Here is a 19,791-nt window from a genome sequence, read left to right as displayed (position 1 = left end):
TTATTATTAAAGTTGTGTGACTTTTTAGGCCACAAGGAAGTAGCAGAATAAGCTGAAATACAAATCCCTCTAACATATTTTGATTGATATGTTTGTTTTTTTACTTCTGGATTAGCTGCCTATTTATACATCCAATAGATGGAGACATTATTATTCATTTCAACTGAGGAACCTAGGTCCAATACATACTCTCTTTCTTCTTTTAGTTTTGTTTTGGTCACCAACTCCTGACAAAAACCTGCTAGATGCTCCACTTTCTTCACCAGCTAGTTGCTAACTTTGTGTGTCTGTCATTTGGTGGTGGGCAGGTAGCATAAAGTGGGTTTTTATCACAGCTTTTTTTGCTAAAAACAACTGCTAGAATTGGAATTTGGTGATTGCACTGAGACAGAAAGAAAACCAAAACAATGAACTGAAAGAGCCTAAAAAGGTCTGTTGAGATGCAGAGTTTGGTGGTAATTTGTCACTGTTCATGTTCATCTCTGCACTTAATCACGACGATGAAGATGCAACTCGCTGCCTGTGTTTGTAACAGTGATGTCTTGTGTTACAGGTGCGTAACCTGTGCTACATGGTGACACGGAGGGAGAAAATGAAACACACCCTGTGCGACCTCCAGGAAAAGATCTTCCACCTGCAGATACAACTACTGGAAGAGGACATTGCTGGAGGTAAGAGAGAGAGAAAACATGAGGGTGTCTGTGGTGATTTTGTCTTGTTCCGGTTATCTCAACACGCCAATGTAAAAATCTGTTCCCTTTCACCCACTCTAGCACTATAGCCAAGGCCGCCAACACACACTCTGTTCACCCGAAACAAAAAGAGTACAATTTGGAAAGGTCAAGTGCATAACGGTTACATCCAACCCCTCGTTGACTGAATGTGGTGGGTGGACAGTTTTTGGAAATGGCCCGTCATCATTTTCTGAACAGTAGGCCACACTTGACACCTTCATAGCAAAGAACACTGGAATAATGGTTCAGCCAGATGTTGTGACACACACCATCCACATAAATGAAGCTTGATTTCCTATCCATTTTGCACAGATGACTGACTTTGATGCATTTCATGCAACTGCACTGATGGAGAACGAGAAGGACAAGTTGATTCTGCTGTGTTGGATAGATATCTGCTCAAAACAAGATTTCTAATCTTTGTGGGACCACCAGGTTAAATATAGTACATTTTTAATATTTATTCTTTTTAGAAAATGTTACCTTTAATCACATGTTAGAGTCAACATTGTTATCATTTCACCTTGAAACAACACCTCTCTCTGTTTTACAAATACAATATAGATAGATTCACTGAAACAAATATGCACAGCAGAGACTAAACAGGGTAAAGAAGACAGTCAATGATGGTTAAAACAAGAAACTTAAACTTAACCTAACAATGGGACGGGGCGACCTCTGGCTCATCCGGTAGAGTGTGTATCTTATAATAACCTATCTGCAGCACTATCTAATAAAAGTAGTAGATTTACAAGTAGATGTATAAACAATAATGGTGCCTTTTTTATACAAAAAAGAAACATTAAAAAAGAGATTTAAATAAAGAAATTAAAACAAATTAAGGTCAATGAGCTCTCCAAATAAAACAAACTTGATACTGAGCTTTTCTAATTGTAAACTTTCTTCACCAATCAGTCCCATATTACACAATGTAGCCTAGAGTTTTTAAAGAGTAAATTAAAAAAAACCTAAACATAGAAAAAAGTAAAATAATAACAATATTCAAAATAATGACTAAATTAAATTGCGATCTGGAGGAGATAAAGGAACTAACAGCTTCCTTTACAGAAGGTCATTGGTAAATAGATAGAAGCTTATCTTGGAGATATGTATCAGCGGAATAATGTGAGAGTGAACAACCTTCTCAACCTGATCAATCAATAAAACAAAGCTTCAAGTCAAATAACACACAGATTTTTAGCGTATCAGTTTCTCATTGGCTGCCAGACTTCCAAGCTGTTGTTGTTATGGTGATGATGGTGTAACCTAGTTACACAGATGATGGTTAAGTGTAGCTGTTAAAAAATGATAGTGACCTGTATCTTCCTTGAATAATGTTAAGGGAGCCTATTAGTTCTCATAGTCATGACCTGCAGCTGTCAGTGGCGATGACAGCGAAAGCTTGTTGTCATGGTAATGCCAGTTACGTCTCGCTGGCATGGTAATGATAGTGAACTCTTGTCAGCCCACCCCTGTGTGTGTGTGTGTGTGTGTGTGTGTGTGTGTGTGTGTGTGTGTGTGTGTGTATGTGTGTGTGTGCGTGCGTGCGCGTGCGTGCGTGCGTGTGCGTGGTTAGTGCTCAATTTGCAGTGCTCATCATTCCTGAGGAAGGCTGCACACACACACACATCTATGCACTCCACTAAATCTTACAAACACTTTCACTCTTTCTCTAATTCCCTCTGTGTCTCTCAATAACACACACACACACACCAAATGTACACACACACACACACACACACACACACACACACACACACACACACACACACACAGGAAGAGCTGCTGACTCATCAGATTGCTGCCATCAGGTACCGGGAGCTGTGCTGCTGGCACTAAACAGCCATATCTATTCTCACTGCCACAGGAGTTAGATTAGAGAGGATAGTTTGCTGTGTGTGTGTGTGTGTGTGTGTGTGTGTGTGTGTGTGTGTGTGTGTGTGTGTGTGTGTGTGTGTGTGTGTGTGTGTGTGTGTGTGTGTGTGCCAGCGAGTGAAGGATGAGGTTGTCTGCTATAATGATTTGTCGTGTCCCTCACCTTGTATCTACCTCTTTTCTCTGCCTCTTTTATCTTTCACTCTTATTTTCCACTCTCCATTTCTCCTTATCCTCTACTTTAATCTATTTTCTCCTCCATCTGTTTTTTTCTTGCTTCTTTTTCTCTCATTTGCAGTATTCTCTTCCTCTATCCTCTTATCTTATTTTTGGTTGTCTCGACACTGTTTCAGTCAGTCCATCAGTTGTCTACAGTTTGTTCTTCTTTGTCCCAAAGGGATTTTGTAACACTAAAAGTAACTGTAAACATTACGTTATAGTTTTTAAGAATAAGTATTAAGAATACTACAGATGGTTTTATTGGTCAAAGCAGGGTGGGAAAGTTAAGAAAACATCACATTATAAATGCTGCATGAATTAAAACGGATCGTCACTAGTGTGTCAGTTCTGACTTGCAGTCCAGTCGGTCATATTGACTTTGAACCAAATGTTCTTATATGAACACAGCGCAGGCGTAAAACAATCTGCGGAACATGTTGGATGTCATGTCTTAATACACTGAACGTGCTCAGTCTCACAGTATCTCATATAAAAAATGTTGTTTTGCCAGTGTTTTTTTTCTTTTTTGGTATTTAAATTGGTCTGACATCCATTTCTAGGCAGCACAGAAAGGTTTTACGACTGTAAAAATCTGATTTTCAGAAACCTGCAGCAAACCCTGAGCAGCACTACTATCCTTCCTCACCTCATCGCCCTCTGGGCTTCTTTCCATGTGGAAAACACACATGTCTCCTCTAACCCATCTGAAACAGAACTACAACCCTCTGTCCACCTGTCTGTCTCTCATAGTACTAAATCTGTCATGGTTAACGTTCTGTCTGCCAGTCCACCTGTCTGTCTGTCATGTTTATCTGCCTTTCTGTCACGTCGGGGCAGCTCCCGTCATGCTTTGTGAATGCTAGCATGTTACTAGCAAGGCGGACGGGCAGGCGGGCGATGTCCCTTTAGTCCCACATGCAGAGAAAGAAGCATGATGCCGAAAGTACATGTCTGCATGATGATATGGCATCTAGTATCATTCTGTAACAACTAATTCATATATGATAACATTAAAAAAGTTCCAAAACAGTGATTAAAAACCTCAATGTTTTTATTGCCTTTGGAGGAAACATATTGATGCATGTGAAAAATACAGGTTGTTATATTCCACACACACACACACACACACACACACACACACACACAGTATTATTGTTATGCAGGAAGTGCACCACATTTACATTTTGGCTCAAACCGAGCTGTGACAAGCTGACAGTGGTTAGTATTGGCCTCTCTGATCTGCTCTCAGCAAGTGTGTGTGTGTGTGTGTGTGTGTGTGTGTGTGTGTGTGTGCATGTGTGATAGAGCGTGAGCAAGACAGAGAAAATAAGGACAGAGGAAGAGGAGGATGGGAAGGGACAAGAATGTAATAGGATGAAAGAAAGAGTGGAAGAAGAGAGAGGAACAGGAGTAGCGACGATGAGAGATAATAGAGTGTGAAAGAGTGGAGAGAGGGAGGAAAAGACAGTAGGAGAGAGAGAAAAAACGTTCTCATATTGCACTAATGAGCTCAGGTAAGAAATGGGACACACACACAGACCCGCATGCTGCAGTTCAGTGCACCTAGAAAGAGGGGAAATTAATCACACACTTCAAAAAGACGAATCCCCTGGTGCTGTTGCACCTTCTAAACAAGAGAGGGAAGGTGGTTTGGAGGGAAGGATAATATTGCAGAGATAGAGAGAAAGGCAACAGCAGAATGTAAAGACAAAAGAGCAGAAAAAGCAAATCTGACACAAAAGTGTTTAAAAAGGTTTCCACTGCTGATAGTTGGATTTGCGCTGAGATTACAACCTGCAGGTGTCCTTGAAACCCCGAAGACTAGTTTTCCAAGCTGTAGATCATAAAGAATAAGATCAGATTAGGGAGGGGGGAGGATTTGGGGAAAATGTTGAAAAATGGTCCCTGGGAGATCAGCGGATAAGATGGTCCTCCTGTCAAAACAAAAAAAAAGAAAGAAATTACAATTTAGGACTGTGTGAAAAAGCGTTCCCTCTGGGAGCTCCCTCAAAGATCCCCTGGTTTTCAGCCATGAAATAAATTGGAAAAGGGGGGAGAAGTGTCTGGTAGATGTATCTGCACTCTTACAAATCCTCTTTATTTAAAAAAAGTTTCATACAGTCATATCTTACTCCTGCCACCTTCACACTAATTTACGTGTCAGGTTTTAGTTTTAAAACATTACAGTCCAGTCATATTACACTCACATCCTACAAATATTCACTCCATCTCTAGTTCACTTCTATCCAAGCTCGCACGATTGACAAATACTAGCATTCATTTTCTATTTCAGTGCGATCTCCAGTGGAGATCTCACAGTTCAGAGTTTAACTTTGACCGTGCCAATGCGCACAGTCAGCCAATAGTAGCGTTGCTCTCATACTTTGTATGACATTTCAGATGGTAGGCTTATTAAACCATACCTTTGAACTCTGACAGCACAGGTTCAAAATTGCCCTGTAGTGAACTAAGGGGCTCCAGGAACTATATCAGGAACTAAAAATACTTTTTTTGTCTGTGTTTGTACCGCATCTGAAGAACCATAAATTTTATATCTAAAAAAGAAGTGTAGGCCAAGAAAAGGAGACTGAAGCCTCCAGAACTACAGAAGTTCCTGCTGTCGAAAAGAGTTATAGTTTGTTATACTGGCAGTCCAGCCTCCTCACGTCTAGTGATTAGGGTCTGACATACAATACCCTGTAAACTAAATGTACCTTGGACATAAAGAAAATCAATTAAGTATTTCAAAAAGCCTTTTCTTTTAATCTGGTACAAGTTCTTGCAATCTCTGTTTGGGCTTTAAACGCTGGATACGAAGGATGTTAGCTTTGTTTTCTAGTGAACAGCCACAACTAAGTAGACAATCACACATCGAGAAGCTGCTGTACATGAGAGAAGCTGCAAGTGGCAGGAGCTATAGTTTTAAGGGGAAACAGCTTTCTTTAATTCTTCAATACTTTTACATCTGTGTAGTTTTCTTGAAAAAAAATCTAGTCACTGTAAGGTTGTATCCTAGCTACCAACCAACCCCTGACTTTCAGATACAGTAAAACAAGTGAAAAGTAGAAATGTTAGTCTGATTGTAAGCATATTGGTATACTGAAAAATATTTAATTAAATTAAAACTCATGACTAACAAGCTTAACTAACATGAACAAAAAAAACACTTTTATCTAACAAACTCCATTCTCACTTGAAACTAATCTGCACCCCACATTGCTGTCCTTCCTGTGTTCTCTGCATGTTTTGTCACACTCATAACTTTACAAACTACTGCAGCTTTCACTCCACATAACTTTTCACGAGAAGACATTTCCGAACATCTTCCTTACGACCCGGGCGGTGATCAGGCATGGACCTAGAAATAAAAAACCCTCCACACTTTTAACACCTCATTCCATTCCATTTCATCTTCCTGATCAGCATTCATGCTGTCAGTTTCCATAACATCTTCACATTGTTTATTCTTCCACTTGACCTTACAATGTTCTTTTCTTCATTCTTTTGCTTTTATTTTTCTACACATCATGTATTGTACTCGTAGTGTACTATACTGTCATTCTTTTTTTGCTCTCTCACTGACACACACACACACACACACACACACACACGCAATGGTCTTCTCAGTGTGAAATCTCTGGTCTCTCTCAGCTTCATTCATGCATGTCCTGCTCCTCCATGCTAAAGCAAGCATGAGGACAGCCTACTGCTGGCTATGACAGCCACACACAGTGTAGACATGTACTGTACTGACCAAGACACACAATTTTAAAAGAATCTATACTGTATTCTATAAAACAGCTACAATATAATGTTTAAGCTTTTAATTAAAGCTAAATGCTCTTTATTTTAGCCATTCTAGTGGCACAGCTATAATGAGGCAATGTTGGTCTGTCAGTTGGTCCACCACTTTGGTCCAGACTGGAGTTTTTCGACAACTATTGAATGGATTCAAATTAAATTCTATACAAGCATTCATGGCCTCCAGAGGATGAGTTCTACTAACTATGGTGATCCCCTGACTTTTTTGTCTTGAACCACCAAGAGGTTGGCATTTGTGGTTTTAAGTGAAATGGCTCAACAATTGGATGAACATGACGTTTGGTGCAGACATTAAAAGTCCCCCTCAGGATTTATTATAATAACTGTGATACCTTCTGACTTCTTATCTAGGGCCATCATCAGGTCAACATTTTAACTTGTCCAATAAATATGACAAAATACCTGAAAAAAGAATGTCGACGGCCTCAGCTGTAGTTCTTGTTCAGTGCTAGCCATAGATATAGAACAGTTTTGTTCTATATCTATGGTGCTAGCAATTGTTTGCATGTGTCAAAGCACTGCTGTGGTGCCTAAGTACAGCTTTGCAGAGCTGCTAGCAGGGCTGTAGTTTTGTTTACAGAGCTTCACTGAAAAATGTCCAGATTTATAAAAAAAAAAAAAAAAAAAGAGGAGGAGCTCTAGGAATTAGGGCACCTGGGTAGCTCACCTGATAGAGCGCGCACCCATACGTAGAGGCTCATTCCTCGACGCAGCGGCCCAAGGTTTGACTCCGACCTGTGGCCCTTTGCTGAATGCCAATTCCCCTCTCTCTCCCCTTTCATGTCTACAGCTGTCCTATATAATAAAGGCCTTAAATGCCCCCCCCCCCCCAAAAAAAAAAAAACAAAAACAAAAAAAACTCATTGTGTAAATATCGAGGTATTTGGTCAAAAATATCGTGATATTTGATTTTCTCCATATCGCCCAGCCCTACTTTTGTGATGTAATTTCACATGAATCTTTGCATAATGGATGTTTAGAATTTAATGTTCCCCTAATTTTGAAAAGCCAGATGAATTACAAATGTATATTTATTTTTTTAATGTGAAAATAATGAGCCCTATGTATACTGTCTTTATGTCTGTTACTGATAATATTTCACCCTACAGCGACTGCTGAATGATACACATACAAAAAAAATCAGCTTTTCTAAACCACAGTGTAGCTGTAAAAAAGCCTGCTGTACCAATGCACACACACACACACACACACACACACACACACACACACACACACACACACACACAGTATATATACATGACACACAGCAGCAGATGAGTTAGTGAGCCATGCAGTCAGGACTCTGTGTTAGTCTGAACAGCAGGAGCCTGTTACAACAAGACATCCCAACAATAAGGGCCTCCTACATCACAGAATGAGAGACAGAGAGAGAGATAATCACTGTGCTGTATATGTGAGTCAGTGGAGTGTGTCTGAATGTGTCTGCATCGCTTCCTTACATGCTGTGTGTGTGTGTGTGTGTGTGTGTGTGTATCGGTTAAATGCAGAGGTTATCAATAATCAATTATCCTTTCAGTAGAATTGTGTCATGTCATCTGGGAGCTTGTGACAGGCATTTTTTAACAATTTTCTGATGTTTTATAGCCTAAACAATTAATGAATTGTTGGTTAAAAAAAAAAAAAAAGAATTGACTAATGAAAATACTCGTTAGTTGCAGCCCTAATTAAATTCTAGTACATGAGTAGTTCTAGTAACATATCTGAAAATTTGAGTTTGACTGTCCTTTATAATACCAGTGAATTTGATTATGTACTGTTATTTTGCGTGTTGATAGATTGTTGATTAGGGCTGGGCAATATATTGATATTATATTGATATGATATGAGACTAGATATCGTCTTAGATTTTGGATATCGTAATATCGTGATATGACATAAGTGTTGTCTTTTACTGGTTTTAAAGGCTGCATTACAGTAAAGTGCTGTACTTTTCTGAACTTACCAGACTGTTCTAGCTGTTCTATTATTTGCCTTTTCCCCACTTAGTCATTATATTCACATTACTGATGATTATTTATCAAAAATCTAAGTGTGAAGATATTTTGTTAGAGCACCAATTGTCAACCCTAGAATATTGCCGCAATATCGATATCGAGGTATTTGGTCAAGAATATCGTGATATTTGATTTTCTCCCTATCGCCCAGCCCTATTGTTGATATGATCCTCTCTAATGTTCATATATTCTTTTTGGTGGTTTTAAATAAGTTTTCTTTACCTACTCTCCCTCGCGTCATGACCCTGACAATCTTTGCTTTTCTTATGTAAAACAAATTATAATCAATAGTAAATTATGTAGCATCCATCCTGTGTCAGCAGAATGGGAAGAAGGGAAAAATGACCCGCAGTTACCCCCAACTGCTAACCCCAGATTAATGGAAATGTAGAGTAAATAAGCTTTTTTTTTTAAATCACTGTACCTCTTGGTAGAGGTTGTTTTAACAAATTTAACAAGATATAAAGAAACTGTATCTTCGGTATAGCTTTAACATACATTAACATTGTGCTAAGTTAGTATTTATTGCAGTATTAGTGTGACTGTATTATACTGTCAGTCGTATTTGGTCTTTGATCAAGTGTACGTATCAGTGTTTGTTGTGTTACCTGTCATACTCAGCTGGAGGGAGAGAGCGAAGTCTCCTGGAGTGAGAGGACAGCTCACAGCAGGGAGGCACTCTGCAGGGCCCTGTTACATGTGTGTACAATGTATGTGTCAGCATGCTTATGGACCTGAACATACAACTGATGTGTTTCTGACAGTGTTGCAGTTGCTTTTCTTTTCGCAAAGTCTGAAAGGTGGACTAAACTGTTTGATTTTTACTAAGAGAGATACAAGAACATGCAACACAGTGTGCACACACACACACACACACACACACACACACACACACACACACACACAGACAGACAGACAGACAGACAGACAGACAGACAGACAGACAGACAGACAGACAGACTGATAACTGGGAAAACCCCATGACTTCATCAAGGCCCCATTGGTCTTGGATCTGTCAGCTTCACCCTCAAACTTCAACTAGAATACTAAATAACCCCTTAAGTCATGCATCAACATGCACCCTGGGCCTTTAGGTTGTATCTGGGTAGAGCAGAAGGGTAAATGTGCTATGAAGGTGAACTATGGCTCTATCCCCACGCTTCATCAGGAGGCAAGTTACATTTAGCCAATGACACCTTCCCTTTTCTGCAACCACAAATTGGCTAACAATATTTGCCCTAACACAATCCAACGCAGTCAAGGAGTGTATGTTTAATGTGTGAAACATGTACTTCTTCAGGTCTTAAATGAATGTTAACCAGATCATTTTCTCCTCTTTTTTTTCTATTATTCCTTCTTTATTTCTCCCTCTTGCAACTGTCTTATTAGCTATGTGTACATCCAAATGTGAAAGACATTTTACTATCTTGCAAAACTAAAATTAGATTTAGGTGTGTTTCCATCAGCTGTGTTGTAGCGAATAAAATGATTTCCTACATGTCAACAAATAATCTGAAAAGGTTAGCGATTCCGATATCTGAATTTGCGTATCAGCCGACACCGAGTACCCATCCGATACCAGTCCGTTAAAAAATATATATATTATAATTATTATGTTTTAACAGCTGTAGGGATGTGCACGGATGCCTGTATGGATGTGATATGATTGCTAGCATCGTTGTATGGTCTGACTCAGGATAAATCCTTTGTAAAACATGAACAAATACATACAGAGATTTCAGAGATTGAATGCCATAGAACTTTCTTTTATTATCTAATTTGACAATCAGTCATTATGGATAAAGAACATAAGTAAACTACTTTAAGTTAGATATTTTCAGGGCTAAATTACACGGTATCGGATCAGAGCATATCGGAACAACTCTTCTACTTTCTAACTCAAATTCCACCTGAAGGGTAGAAGTTCCCCAGGCTCAGTGATACTTTCCAGCTTAAATTTAGTTAATCATCTAAATCCCTAACCTCAACTCGTCTTCTGTGTCTCCTTGCAGATAAAACCAAGAAGGGAGAAAAGAGGAAGCAGAATGGAGTGAAGGAGAAAGGGAAGGAGAGGAGAAAAAGTAGTCCTGAGAAGAAAAAGGAGAGATTGAAGCCAGAGAACGGCTCCCTGCTAAAAGAGCTAGGTACTGTGTGTGTGTGTGTGTGTGTGTGTGTGTGTGTGTGTGTGTGTGTGTGTACGCACGCACGCACGCACCACGTGCGCGCGTGCGTTTTAAAATCTATTCATGAGAGCAAAATGCAATAACGAAACAACCAATACATTTCAAAAGTTGTAAATCTCATAATGATATACATTTCTACCTGATAAAGACTTTGTCTTAAATAATTTATTGCCGCATCAAGAGTGCTGCAACAGAAAGCTCTTTTATTCTGCTGTGGTCAGAATCCTTTCCATGCTGCTGTATTACCTTTTCTTTTGTTACAGACTTCATGCCTCCATCATCAGTGTTGTCATACATTTTCTGTGTGTCGCTCAATGTAGATCAAGTGTCAGGTGCGATGGTAAAATCTTTAATAGGATTTGACTGCAGCTCGGCCCAGCAGGTCTGATCTGATGCATCAATCTGTTGGCTGTTGGCAGAGTAACGTCACTCGCAGAGAAAAGTGAGGGAGAGAGAAGATGCAGCAAGACTGGATATTATAAAAATGTAATCACTGTATATCATGCAGACCTCCTCTCAGCTTTCTTGTAATAAATAAATCATCTTGTATTAGCCTATAGAACTGTAGTACTGTAGAACGTCCTGGTTTTCTACAAAGTCTTAAGTTGACTTTACCAGGGGCTTTATTACAATTATTAAAAGTACAATCACTAATTTCTAAATCAATTTATTGTTGCAAGTCCATTTCAAGATGTTACATTGGTCTCTAGGAACTTACAGTGAGCATTTGTCTTTATTTTTTGGCACTTAATAGACTTAACTGTTATTGGAATTTTTTTTAAAGTAATAGAACAACCTAAAATAAAAATAATCGCATGTATCAACAATATGGTGCAGCAGCTGGGGGATTATTTACAGTTATTTACTAATTTTCAGTAACATCCTGCAAAGCTTCTGCTCATCACAACCCCTGCTGTCTATCACAGTGACTGAAAGACTGACGGACCCAGCAGGACGTTCCCACTGCAACTCGCGTGTAAACACAGTTACTATGTGGAATATAATAAAAGCAAGGTACTGCCCGATCATGTACGATACGTTAGTGTAGTCTTGCAGTGGTGCTATCAATTGGAGAAATCTGACTATGAACTATAAATCGAAACCTACTGTATTTATGGCAGGACTTGTTAACCCCTTGCGTCGACTGTAAATCCAGTGCTTGCATTTTTTTTTGTAAACAACATCTCCCTGTGTTTTGACACCCACAATTCAGACCTTTATATGGGTAAAAGGAGTGAAGATTCATAATGAGGTTGAAACATGATGGTAAAACTGAAAGAGGGAAGCTCTGTCAGTGTTAATCTTCGTCATTGATGAGCGACTGGGAGACTGTCACTGCCAATCCTCATCATAAGTGAGACAAGGATGGATGATAATGGTTGTCTGCCCTGCTGGAAGGCGATCCATTCCCCACTACCGATCATTATAGCCACATATGACGCTCAGAAGACGGTTATTAAATGGAAATTGAGCACGCAGATTATATGCATGTAGATATTCGTTCCTAACATTGACAATTTACAGGCATTTAGGTGACACTCGTATCCACGGCGACTCGAAGTGAACGAGGAGATAAAGGCTCAGTGTCTCGCTCGAGGGCACAAGATAGACAGTTGATGGACACACACTGGCGGCTGTGGTGATTGAATCTGTAGCTTTTAAGTCAACACGAGACAAGCCACCTGCCTGACTATTGGGTTGCAAATTAACATTTCAATGCACAGACAACCTCATAAAAGTCAGAAAGATACTCCACTCTAAAACAGTTTTTCCATCACTGAGCAGCGAGAGAGAGGTTTATTTTTATTTATTTTTTCCACTGAGCAGAAGTAATACAGGTTCATTTTAGCGAGGGTAGAAATGTGTTGACTGATGTGTTAAATCAGGGGTGCACCTACCAAAGTCACTCTATTCAGAAACATGGGAGTTTGGGATTTTAAATTGAATATCTTCCCCTCTGTTCATGTCCATCTATTTGCATTTACCTCTCTATCTGCATTCATTGAGGCAGACAGGCTCGCTTTCAAAGTTGGCACTCTCGGATGTGTCGGCAGCTCCAGCAAAGTCATATTTCCTGACATCCTGAAAACATCCTCAGTTTATTTTTTCAGATGCAGCTGCTTCATGGGACAGCAGCGCTGTGACAGTTTGATGAGAGCTGGTGCTGTTGGTTGTGGCAGAACCAGAGCGTGCTGTCAGGATCAAACACCGTGTTTCCTCTCTTTCAGGTTATATCTTCCAGGCTATTGCTTTTATTTTTGGAAATATTCCCCTTCACAATTACATAACCATTTGAAGCCATTTAAAAAAAAAAGAAGGTAAAAATCACTGTTAATTAATTTATAGCAAAAAGATCAAATAAAGGGTTTAAAAAGTGCGTTTAGGTGGAAACCACATGGTCAACAAAATATAGACCGGATTTTTTATCATCTATTTATTAAACATTTATACATGTATTTAATGTTTTTATTACACGGCTTTGATGAATACTCGATTCTGATTGGTCAATTATGGTTATTTCTAAATGGCAGACCGCTGCTATGAATACCAGACCATTATAGACTCTGGAGGACTATTTTTAAATCAATATTTTGTGTCAAATTATCGATTAGTAAGTAGCCGTGTAATAATTTCGAGCGAGCCGGTCATTATTGCAAATGAAACCTTCCTGCATCACCCTGTCAGGGTTTAATTCACAATAATGACCCGCCTGCTCAACATTATCTCTTTACGATACGATACAACTTCATGGTCAGTTTACACTGAAATTTATTTGCATGCCCGAGCAGCTCGGCTCAAAAAAAGAAAAGAAAACAGCAATTACATATATAGTATAAAAATGAAAACACATCAACAGCCATGGCAAAGAAACAAATTTCAAGATGCCCTCCGATCCAGATCAGCCAACTGATTTTGGTTAAGCAACAGGATAGAGTGATGTATAAAAGAGTTCTTAAGCCTGTTGTATCTAAACGAAGGGACTCTAAATCGCTGTTAGAAGGCAAAAGTTGATATGCAGAGTTTAAAACATGCACAGAGTCATAAGAGATGCTGTTGGCAAGCCTGAGCATGCTCTTCTTGTGGGTTGTTTGAAAGTAGTGTTCAACAGGTCGACCAATAATCTCAGCACAAACTTTGAGTTGATTATAGAATTTACTTTCATACAGTATAGTGCTTATAAATGCTAGAGTAAAGTGTTACTGATTAAACTATCAAGTTTAAGATTAAAAAAAACTATCAAAATGTAATTTAAGTTATTGTTATTGCGTAACATAATATATAATTAATATGCAAACAAAGGGAAAGAAACACTCTACTTGTTATATACAGCATGTTTGTGTGGGTGAATTAAATGGAAAACAAAGTCCTCTATATCTTCAGGCTTCCTCTAAAAACAAGCTCCTGCGCTGCGAATAGCTCCTATATGTAGGACATCAGGTGGGTGGATTTGTAGTCTTGCATAATCCTTGTTTTTATGTAGCTAGATCTAATAAGTTATGAATATTCCTGCAGTGACATTCTGTAAAAAGCTGTGGGCTGCACAGACAATTACTGTCCATGATTAATATCGGAGAGCCTAAATGAAAATGAGTTCTGATGAATAACTGGGCTTTTTTGTTGTCATATAGCAGTTCATTTGCATTATAGATAATATTTATAGTAATTTACTTCTTAATAAATCCTCAAAGGTAAATTGTCTTCTCACCCCCCCTCCCTTTCTCCAAAGAGAGGTCAAGTCATCAGAGTCCTGCAGCTAAGACAGACAATATACACTTTTTGTCTATTAAGGTTTGAGGAATTGTGACACGCAAACAACAAACTAGACACATTAAAAGCATGAGAAAATACATGAACAGGACATATTGGCATACCGACAGCAGTCGGCAACATGTGAGGTTCCTTCTTTCGATCTCAGGAAACGAACATGACAGAATGTTGCTCAAAGCTACAAAAAACGGCCAACAAAGACTTCACACTGTCATCAAAGGATGAAACCCAGAGCTGCTCGGTTGATAATGAAATGGGATCTGACTTTGTGAGATTATAACATGTTGGTAGGAATTATATACAGCTAAGCATAACCTCACTCTATTGTTAACATGTCTGTAACATAAAATCCATCCATACATCTGCAAAGATTCAGTTTGGAGTTTTGGCTTTGTGTGTCCGCTGCAGGCTTGAGTGTAGAGAGAAACATGCTTGTAAGTGGAAGGTTTTGTCAGTTTAAAACTCCTGCATGAAAGTGAAGTAGTGTTGTGAACATTAATGTTAGTTAGACCTGTATATTGGCCGATTTTACTCTGCAGCTTCAGAAAACTTAAAATGGGTCCTCCTGCCTAACCTTGCCTCAAAAGGCAATTCCACTTTTGAGCAACAAGGGTTTATTTTTGTAATCTTTAAATTCAGAATAGATTTTTGATTTAGAAAAGGGGGCACTATTTTCAGGCTCTTACTCGAGTGTCTAGTGAATTCACTGATATGCAATATGAAACGTAACTAGCAATTAACCCTCTGAGGACGAAAGACGCACCAAACGATGTTTGACAAAAACTTCTACTCAAAAAGTGATATTACAAAATTTCATTTCAGACATTTATTTACTACTTTAATCATATATAACTAAGACTTTGGTAAACTCATTTCAAGCACCGAAACAATTCGTACAACACATCATAAGTTAAGGTTTGTTTTTAAAAGAGATTTGAGGACTTTCAAAAAGCCAACACCAATGTTTCAGCTTTAGCGCCAAATTATCGCTTTACACATTGCTCTAGAAAAAATGTGGCCGTCACTATACAGAAAGCTGAGTTTGTTCTGAACATTTATATATGAAACACATGGGGATCGGTTTTATGCAAATACCCTTGAAAGGTAAATTTAAGAAGATATGTGAAAATGCCCTTAGATCTCCAAGGGTTAAACTAACTGGTCTTAAAAGGTCACCATCTAACCCCACCAAAAAAGCTGCGGGGAAGTGTGGAGGAGTCAACAACAATATATATTAGCATTGAAGCATTAAGTCTCCTATCTGTGTGAATAATGAAACGTAAGGAATTTACTGACCAACATCACTGACTTTGATTTTTTTTTTTTTTTTTTTTTTTGACATGTTTTAATTATGTAAAGACATGTTCAAGGAGTTTAGATAGAGCCCGTATCAAGGCCATATTTAGTTCAATGTGTTATACGTCACTATTTTTGGTAGCCTACTGTACTTAAATGGCCAGTATGTACTTTATTTTCTTTATTCATTGAAGCCTCTATGTTTACAGGCTTGTGGTCATGCGCAATGTGCTATAGGTGCCAAAAAAAAAATCTATGTTTGGTACTGCCAATTTGTTTAGTTTTGTCATGGTTAATGTGTGCAATAAACATTACACTTCATGAGAAAAGAATCGTGGCAGAAAATCGTGATATCAATTCTAAGCTAAAAAATTGTGATTCATATTTTCCCCCGAATCGTGCAGGCCTACTATGTGCTCCGAGATGTAGTTTAAAGTTGTGTCTCTTGCAGTGGAAATTACCCACACTTGTACAGGGAAGCCCATTGTTATTATCCACAGCACTGAATAGCTGCATGTGTTTTGAAATTAAATAGGTTTTGATCACAGTTATTTTATTCACCTGATCAGAGTTGGCTGGATGTCTTGAAGTGATTCCAGCTTGTTTGCTAGTGCTGTGGTTTGCTCCACTTTTCTGATGTTTATTCTCACTTTACCTTGAAAAATAGTCATTGAACTCATGTTGAAACCATGGTTGTATGTAATATACACATCTAAAAACCTTTCACTATTAAATGTAATTTAGCCCAGTTTTATTATATATACTAAATGTCTTGTGACCAGCTAATCATCAAACAGTGCTTAGTGTGTTGGGATTTGTCTACAAACTGTCTGACCACTCATGTTTCTTTCTGTAATGGTCCTGCTCAGTGAGTACTCAGTAAAATAGTTCATTGTCAACAGGAACAATGGTTTGAAAAAAGTCATTATAATGGGTTTAATGGAGCATTTTTGTGCACTTTGATGGTCTAAATGAGGTTTAGAGGGTATTCACCCTGGCATTAATGTTCTCAAGGAAATACTGAATTCTTTGAATTTTTGGGGAATAAATATGGTCAACCTTGACCAATTTGAGTATTTATAATAGCTATTATATCATAGTCAGTTTTAAACATCTGATCTGGTCCACAACTCCAGTATAAAGTATACATACACACACACACACACACACACACACACACACACACACACACACACACACACATACACACACACACACACACACACACACACACACACACACACACAGTCTATTAGCAATGATGCAGGACTGTCTCTCATTTCCTTATTTAACCAGAGCTGAGCGTTGCAGAGCCAACAGAATTTTCCTGTTTAAGTGAATATGATCAATAAACAGAGAGATGATAACACAGGACAGGAGAGTTTGGCTCTGCCTCACTTGCTTCCTGTTCTGATATTATCTCCCTCCCCTTTTCTATTTATCTCTTGTGCATGTATGCTCTCCTTTGTCAGTGTTATATATATATCGTTCCTGTCTCAGTGTGTCATCTGTGTGTTTGTTTTTGCATGCTGTATGTGTTCATATCTCACAGTCTCAGTGTGTGTGTTTGTGTGTCAGGCCATCTGTTCTCTGTCGGGTCTGGTCCTGACTCTCAGGGCTTTGTCTTCCTCTTAGTGTTGTGGGATCAAGAAGACAGACATGTACTAGAACTCCTTCTCAGATGTACTGTCCCCTATCCCCACTGTTTATTAGTAGGGCCCATATGCCAGTGGTGATTTGGAAAGGGGAGCTTGTTTTGAAATCTTCCTGGTGTCACCCTCACAGGCACTGAGGAGTTTCACCCTTAAAACTGAGATTCATAACCAATTTCAGTTTCATTCCAATCCAGTATGCATGTTTGAGTGTTGTTAGACATTGCGATTTACATTTACTGGAAAACATCCACAAAGAGTTAACTGGCGCACCATAGGGAGTTTTTTTAGATGATTTAACTAAACCTGGAGCACCCTTTTCTATACTACCCATTGTGTAAATTAAATGTAAATAATTCGGAAAGTGCTGGGTCCTTAGAGTTTCTTCAGTACAGGAACTGATTTCAGTAGATCATTTAACAGAAACTTGATTTTCTGAACAGCCCTTGTTTTATCATGGCAGCAATTGTTTTAGAACAACCCAACTGAGATTTGGTATGTACAGTAAGGGGTAGATATAAATACCTTAGTTTCAGTAGTTTCCAGACCGGGAATCGAATCTGACAACATGTCTGTCGGTCTATCCACACGATACAAGCCTTCCGTGATCGCGCTTCACCCCCACCCCTCCTCCACACAGTTGCTACGAAGGGTTAAAAAACATGATGAACTCTTCAGAAGAGGTAATTATCTTTACTTGAGTTTCTGCTGTCGAAAGTTGCCGGACGGCACCAATTTCTAAACACAGCCATGCTGAGAAATACAGAGAGAGTTTTGTGGAGCCGATAGTCTTAATTAAATTTGTATCAACTAATTTGGCAATGGCTTGAATGTAACAGACGTTCATTATTATAAAAAAGTTACACACTAAAGCTTTAAGGTGTATTAGAGTCTTTTTTTCCTTTAGCATTAACTAGCATTGACAGATAATGAAGCCAAACTGGAGATAAGAATAGTGTGAGATCAATTTGACACAATATGGCAAGAGACAGGTAGACAAGGAAAACATTTTTGTTGTTGTAGAGAACAACTCTGACAGGGTGATTTCTATTATTGTGTCCGTCTGTGATTTCACCCAAGTATTTAGTTCACTCTTTTTCTGCCTGCTGCACTTCTCGTCTCCCCTTCATCGCTCTGATGGGTCTTTTAGATCGCTCTGTTACTCCTCCTGCACCTTTACTCTGTTTTAGTTTCTCTGTTTCCATCTCTGTCTCTTTGGTTGAGTTTCCAGGCAGACAGTTGGCACCCGAGAACAATCATCAGACTATGGTGAGGGCTTTAGACCTAGCAACACTCTTTCTTTCTCTCTCTCTCTCTCTCTCTCTCTCTGTCTCTGTCTCTGTCTCTGTCTCTAGCACTGGTCTTGGCCCTGTTCTGCTGCTAATGCATTCCTTACCCTGCACTAGCGAATCATTGCTCGCTGCTTAAAAATCAGCTGTTCTGTCAAGCCTTCCTGGAGGTATTTGTAGCTGTAGGACTAGTGTGCACTCGCACTGAGGCCGGCTGTTCCCCACAACTGTTGTTGTCACGTAACAAAGCCTTGAAAAGGGGCTTTAGATGTCTGTAACGGCACCAGGACCTTTTGATGCATAGCATAAGCCTACAGTAGCCCATTAGTTCAACACGTTAGCTGTAGCTGAAGAAAGGGGGGAAGAGTCAGTGTCGTCATCTGGTTTTAAAGATACAGCTCCACTATAAGCTTCCTGCTGAAAATACATTTATTTGGGTATGTACTACAAAAAAGAAAAAAGAAACTGAGCAAAGATTTAACATCAATGACATCCCATAATCTCCCACAACTTCCTGTCTGAGAAAATCCACAGAGAGACTACAGACAAAACAAAACAGTCTTATACATACTTGTACAGACTTTAATGTTCCCCTCACGATTCAGTTTTTCATCCATCCGCATCATCAGGTCAAATTTTTAATTTTTCTAATCCTTTGGTTTGTGACCAAATACCTATGTCATCAGCTTCATCTCTACTTTGTTTTCAGTGCTAATTAGCAAATGTTAACATGCTAACACACTGAACTAGGATGGTGAATAATAAAACATCACACTCCCTAAACATCAACATGTTAACATTATCATTGTGAGCATATTAGCATGCTGATGTTTGCGTTTGGTTCAAATCACTGCCGTGCCTAAGCACAGCCTCACAGAGCTGCTAGCATGGCTGTAGACTCTTAGTCTTGTGTCTATAGTTTCCCAGATGTAAAAACC

General features: G+C 38.9%; 1 protein-coding gene across 1 annotated transcript in view; it reads left to right on the top strand.

The window, feature by feature from the left end:
- Positions 1–19,791, top strand: part of jade2 (jade family PHD finger 2) — a 160,556-nt gene that overhangs the window by 129,066 nt on the left and 11,699 nt on the right. The window contains exons 10-11 of the mRNA XM_031308215.2: positions 554–671; positions 10,678–10,809. Of these exons, the coding sequence (XP_031164075.1) occupies positions 554–671; positions 10,678–10,809 (250 nt within the window). The remainder of the gene's footprint in view (positions 1–553; positions 672–10,677; positions 10,810–19,791) is intronic.

Source organism: Sander lucioperca, chromosome 13 (assembly GCF_008315115.2).
Source record: "Sander lucioperca isolate FBNREF2018 chromosome 13, SLUC_FBN_1.2, whole genome shotgun sequence".
NCBI lineage: Eukaryota > Metazoa > Chordata > Actinopteri > Perciformes > Percidae > Sander > Sander lucioperca.
The sequence above is the reverse complement of the archived record's forward strand: the minus strand, read 5'-3'. Positions and strand labels throughout refer to the sequence as shown.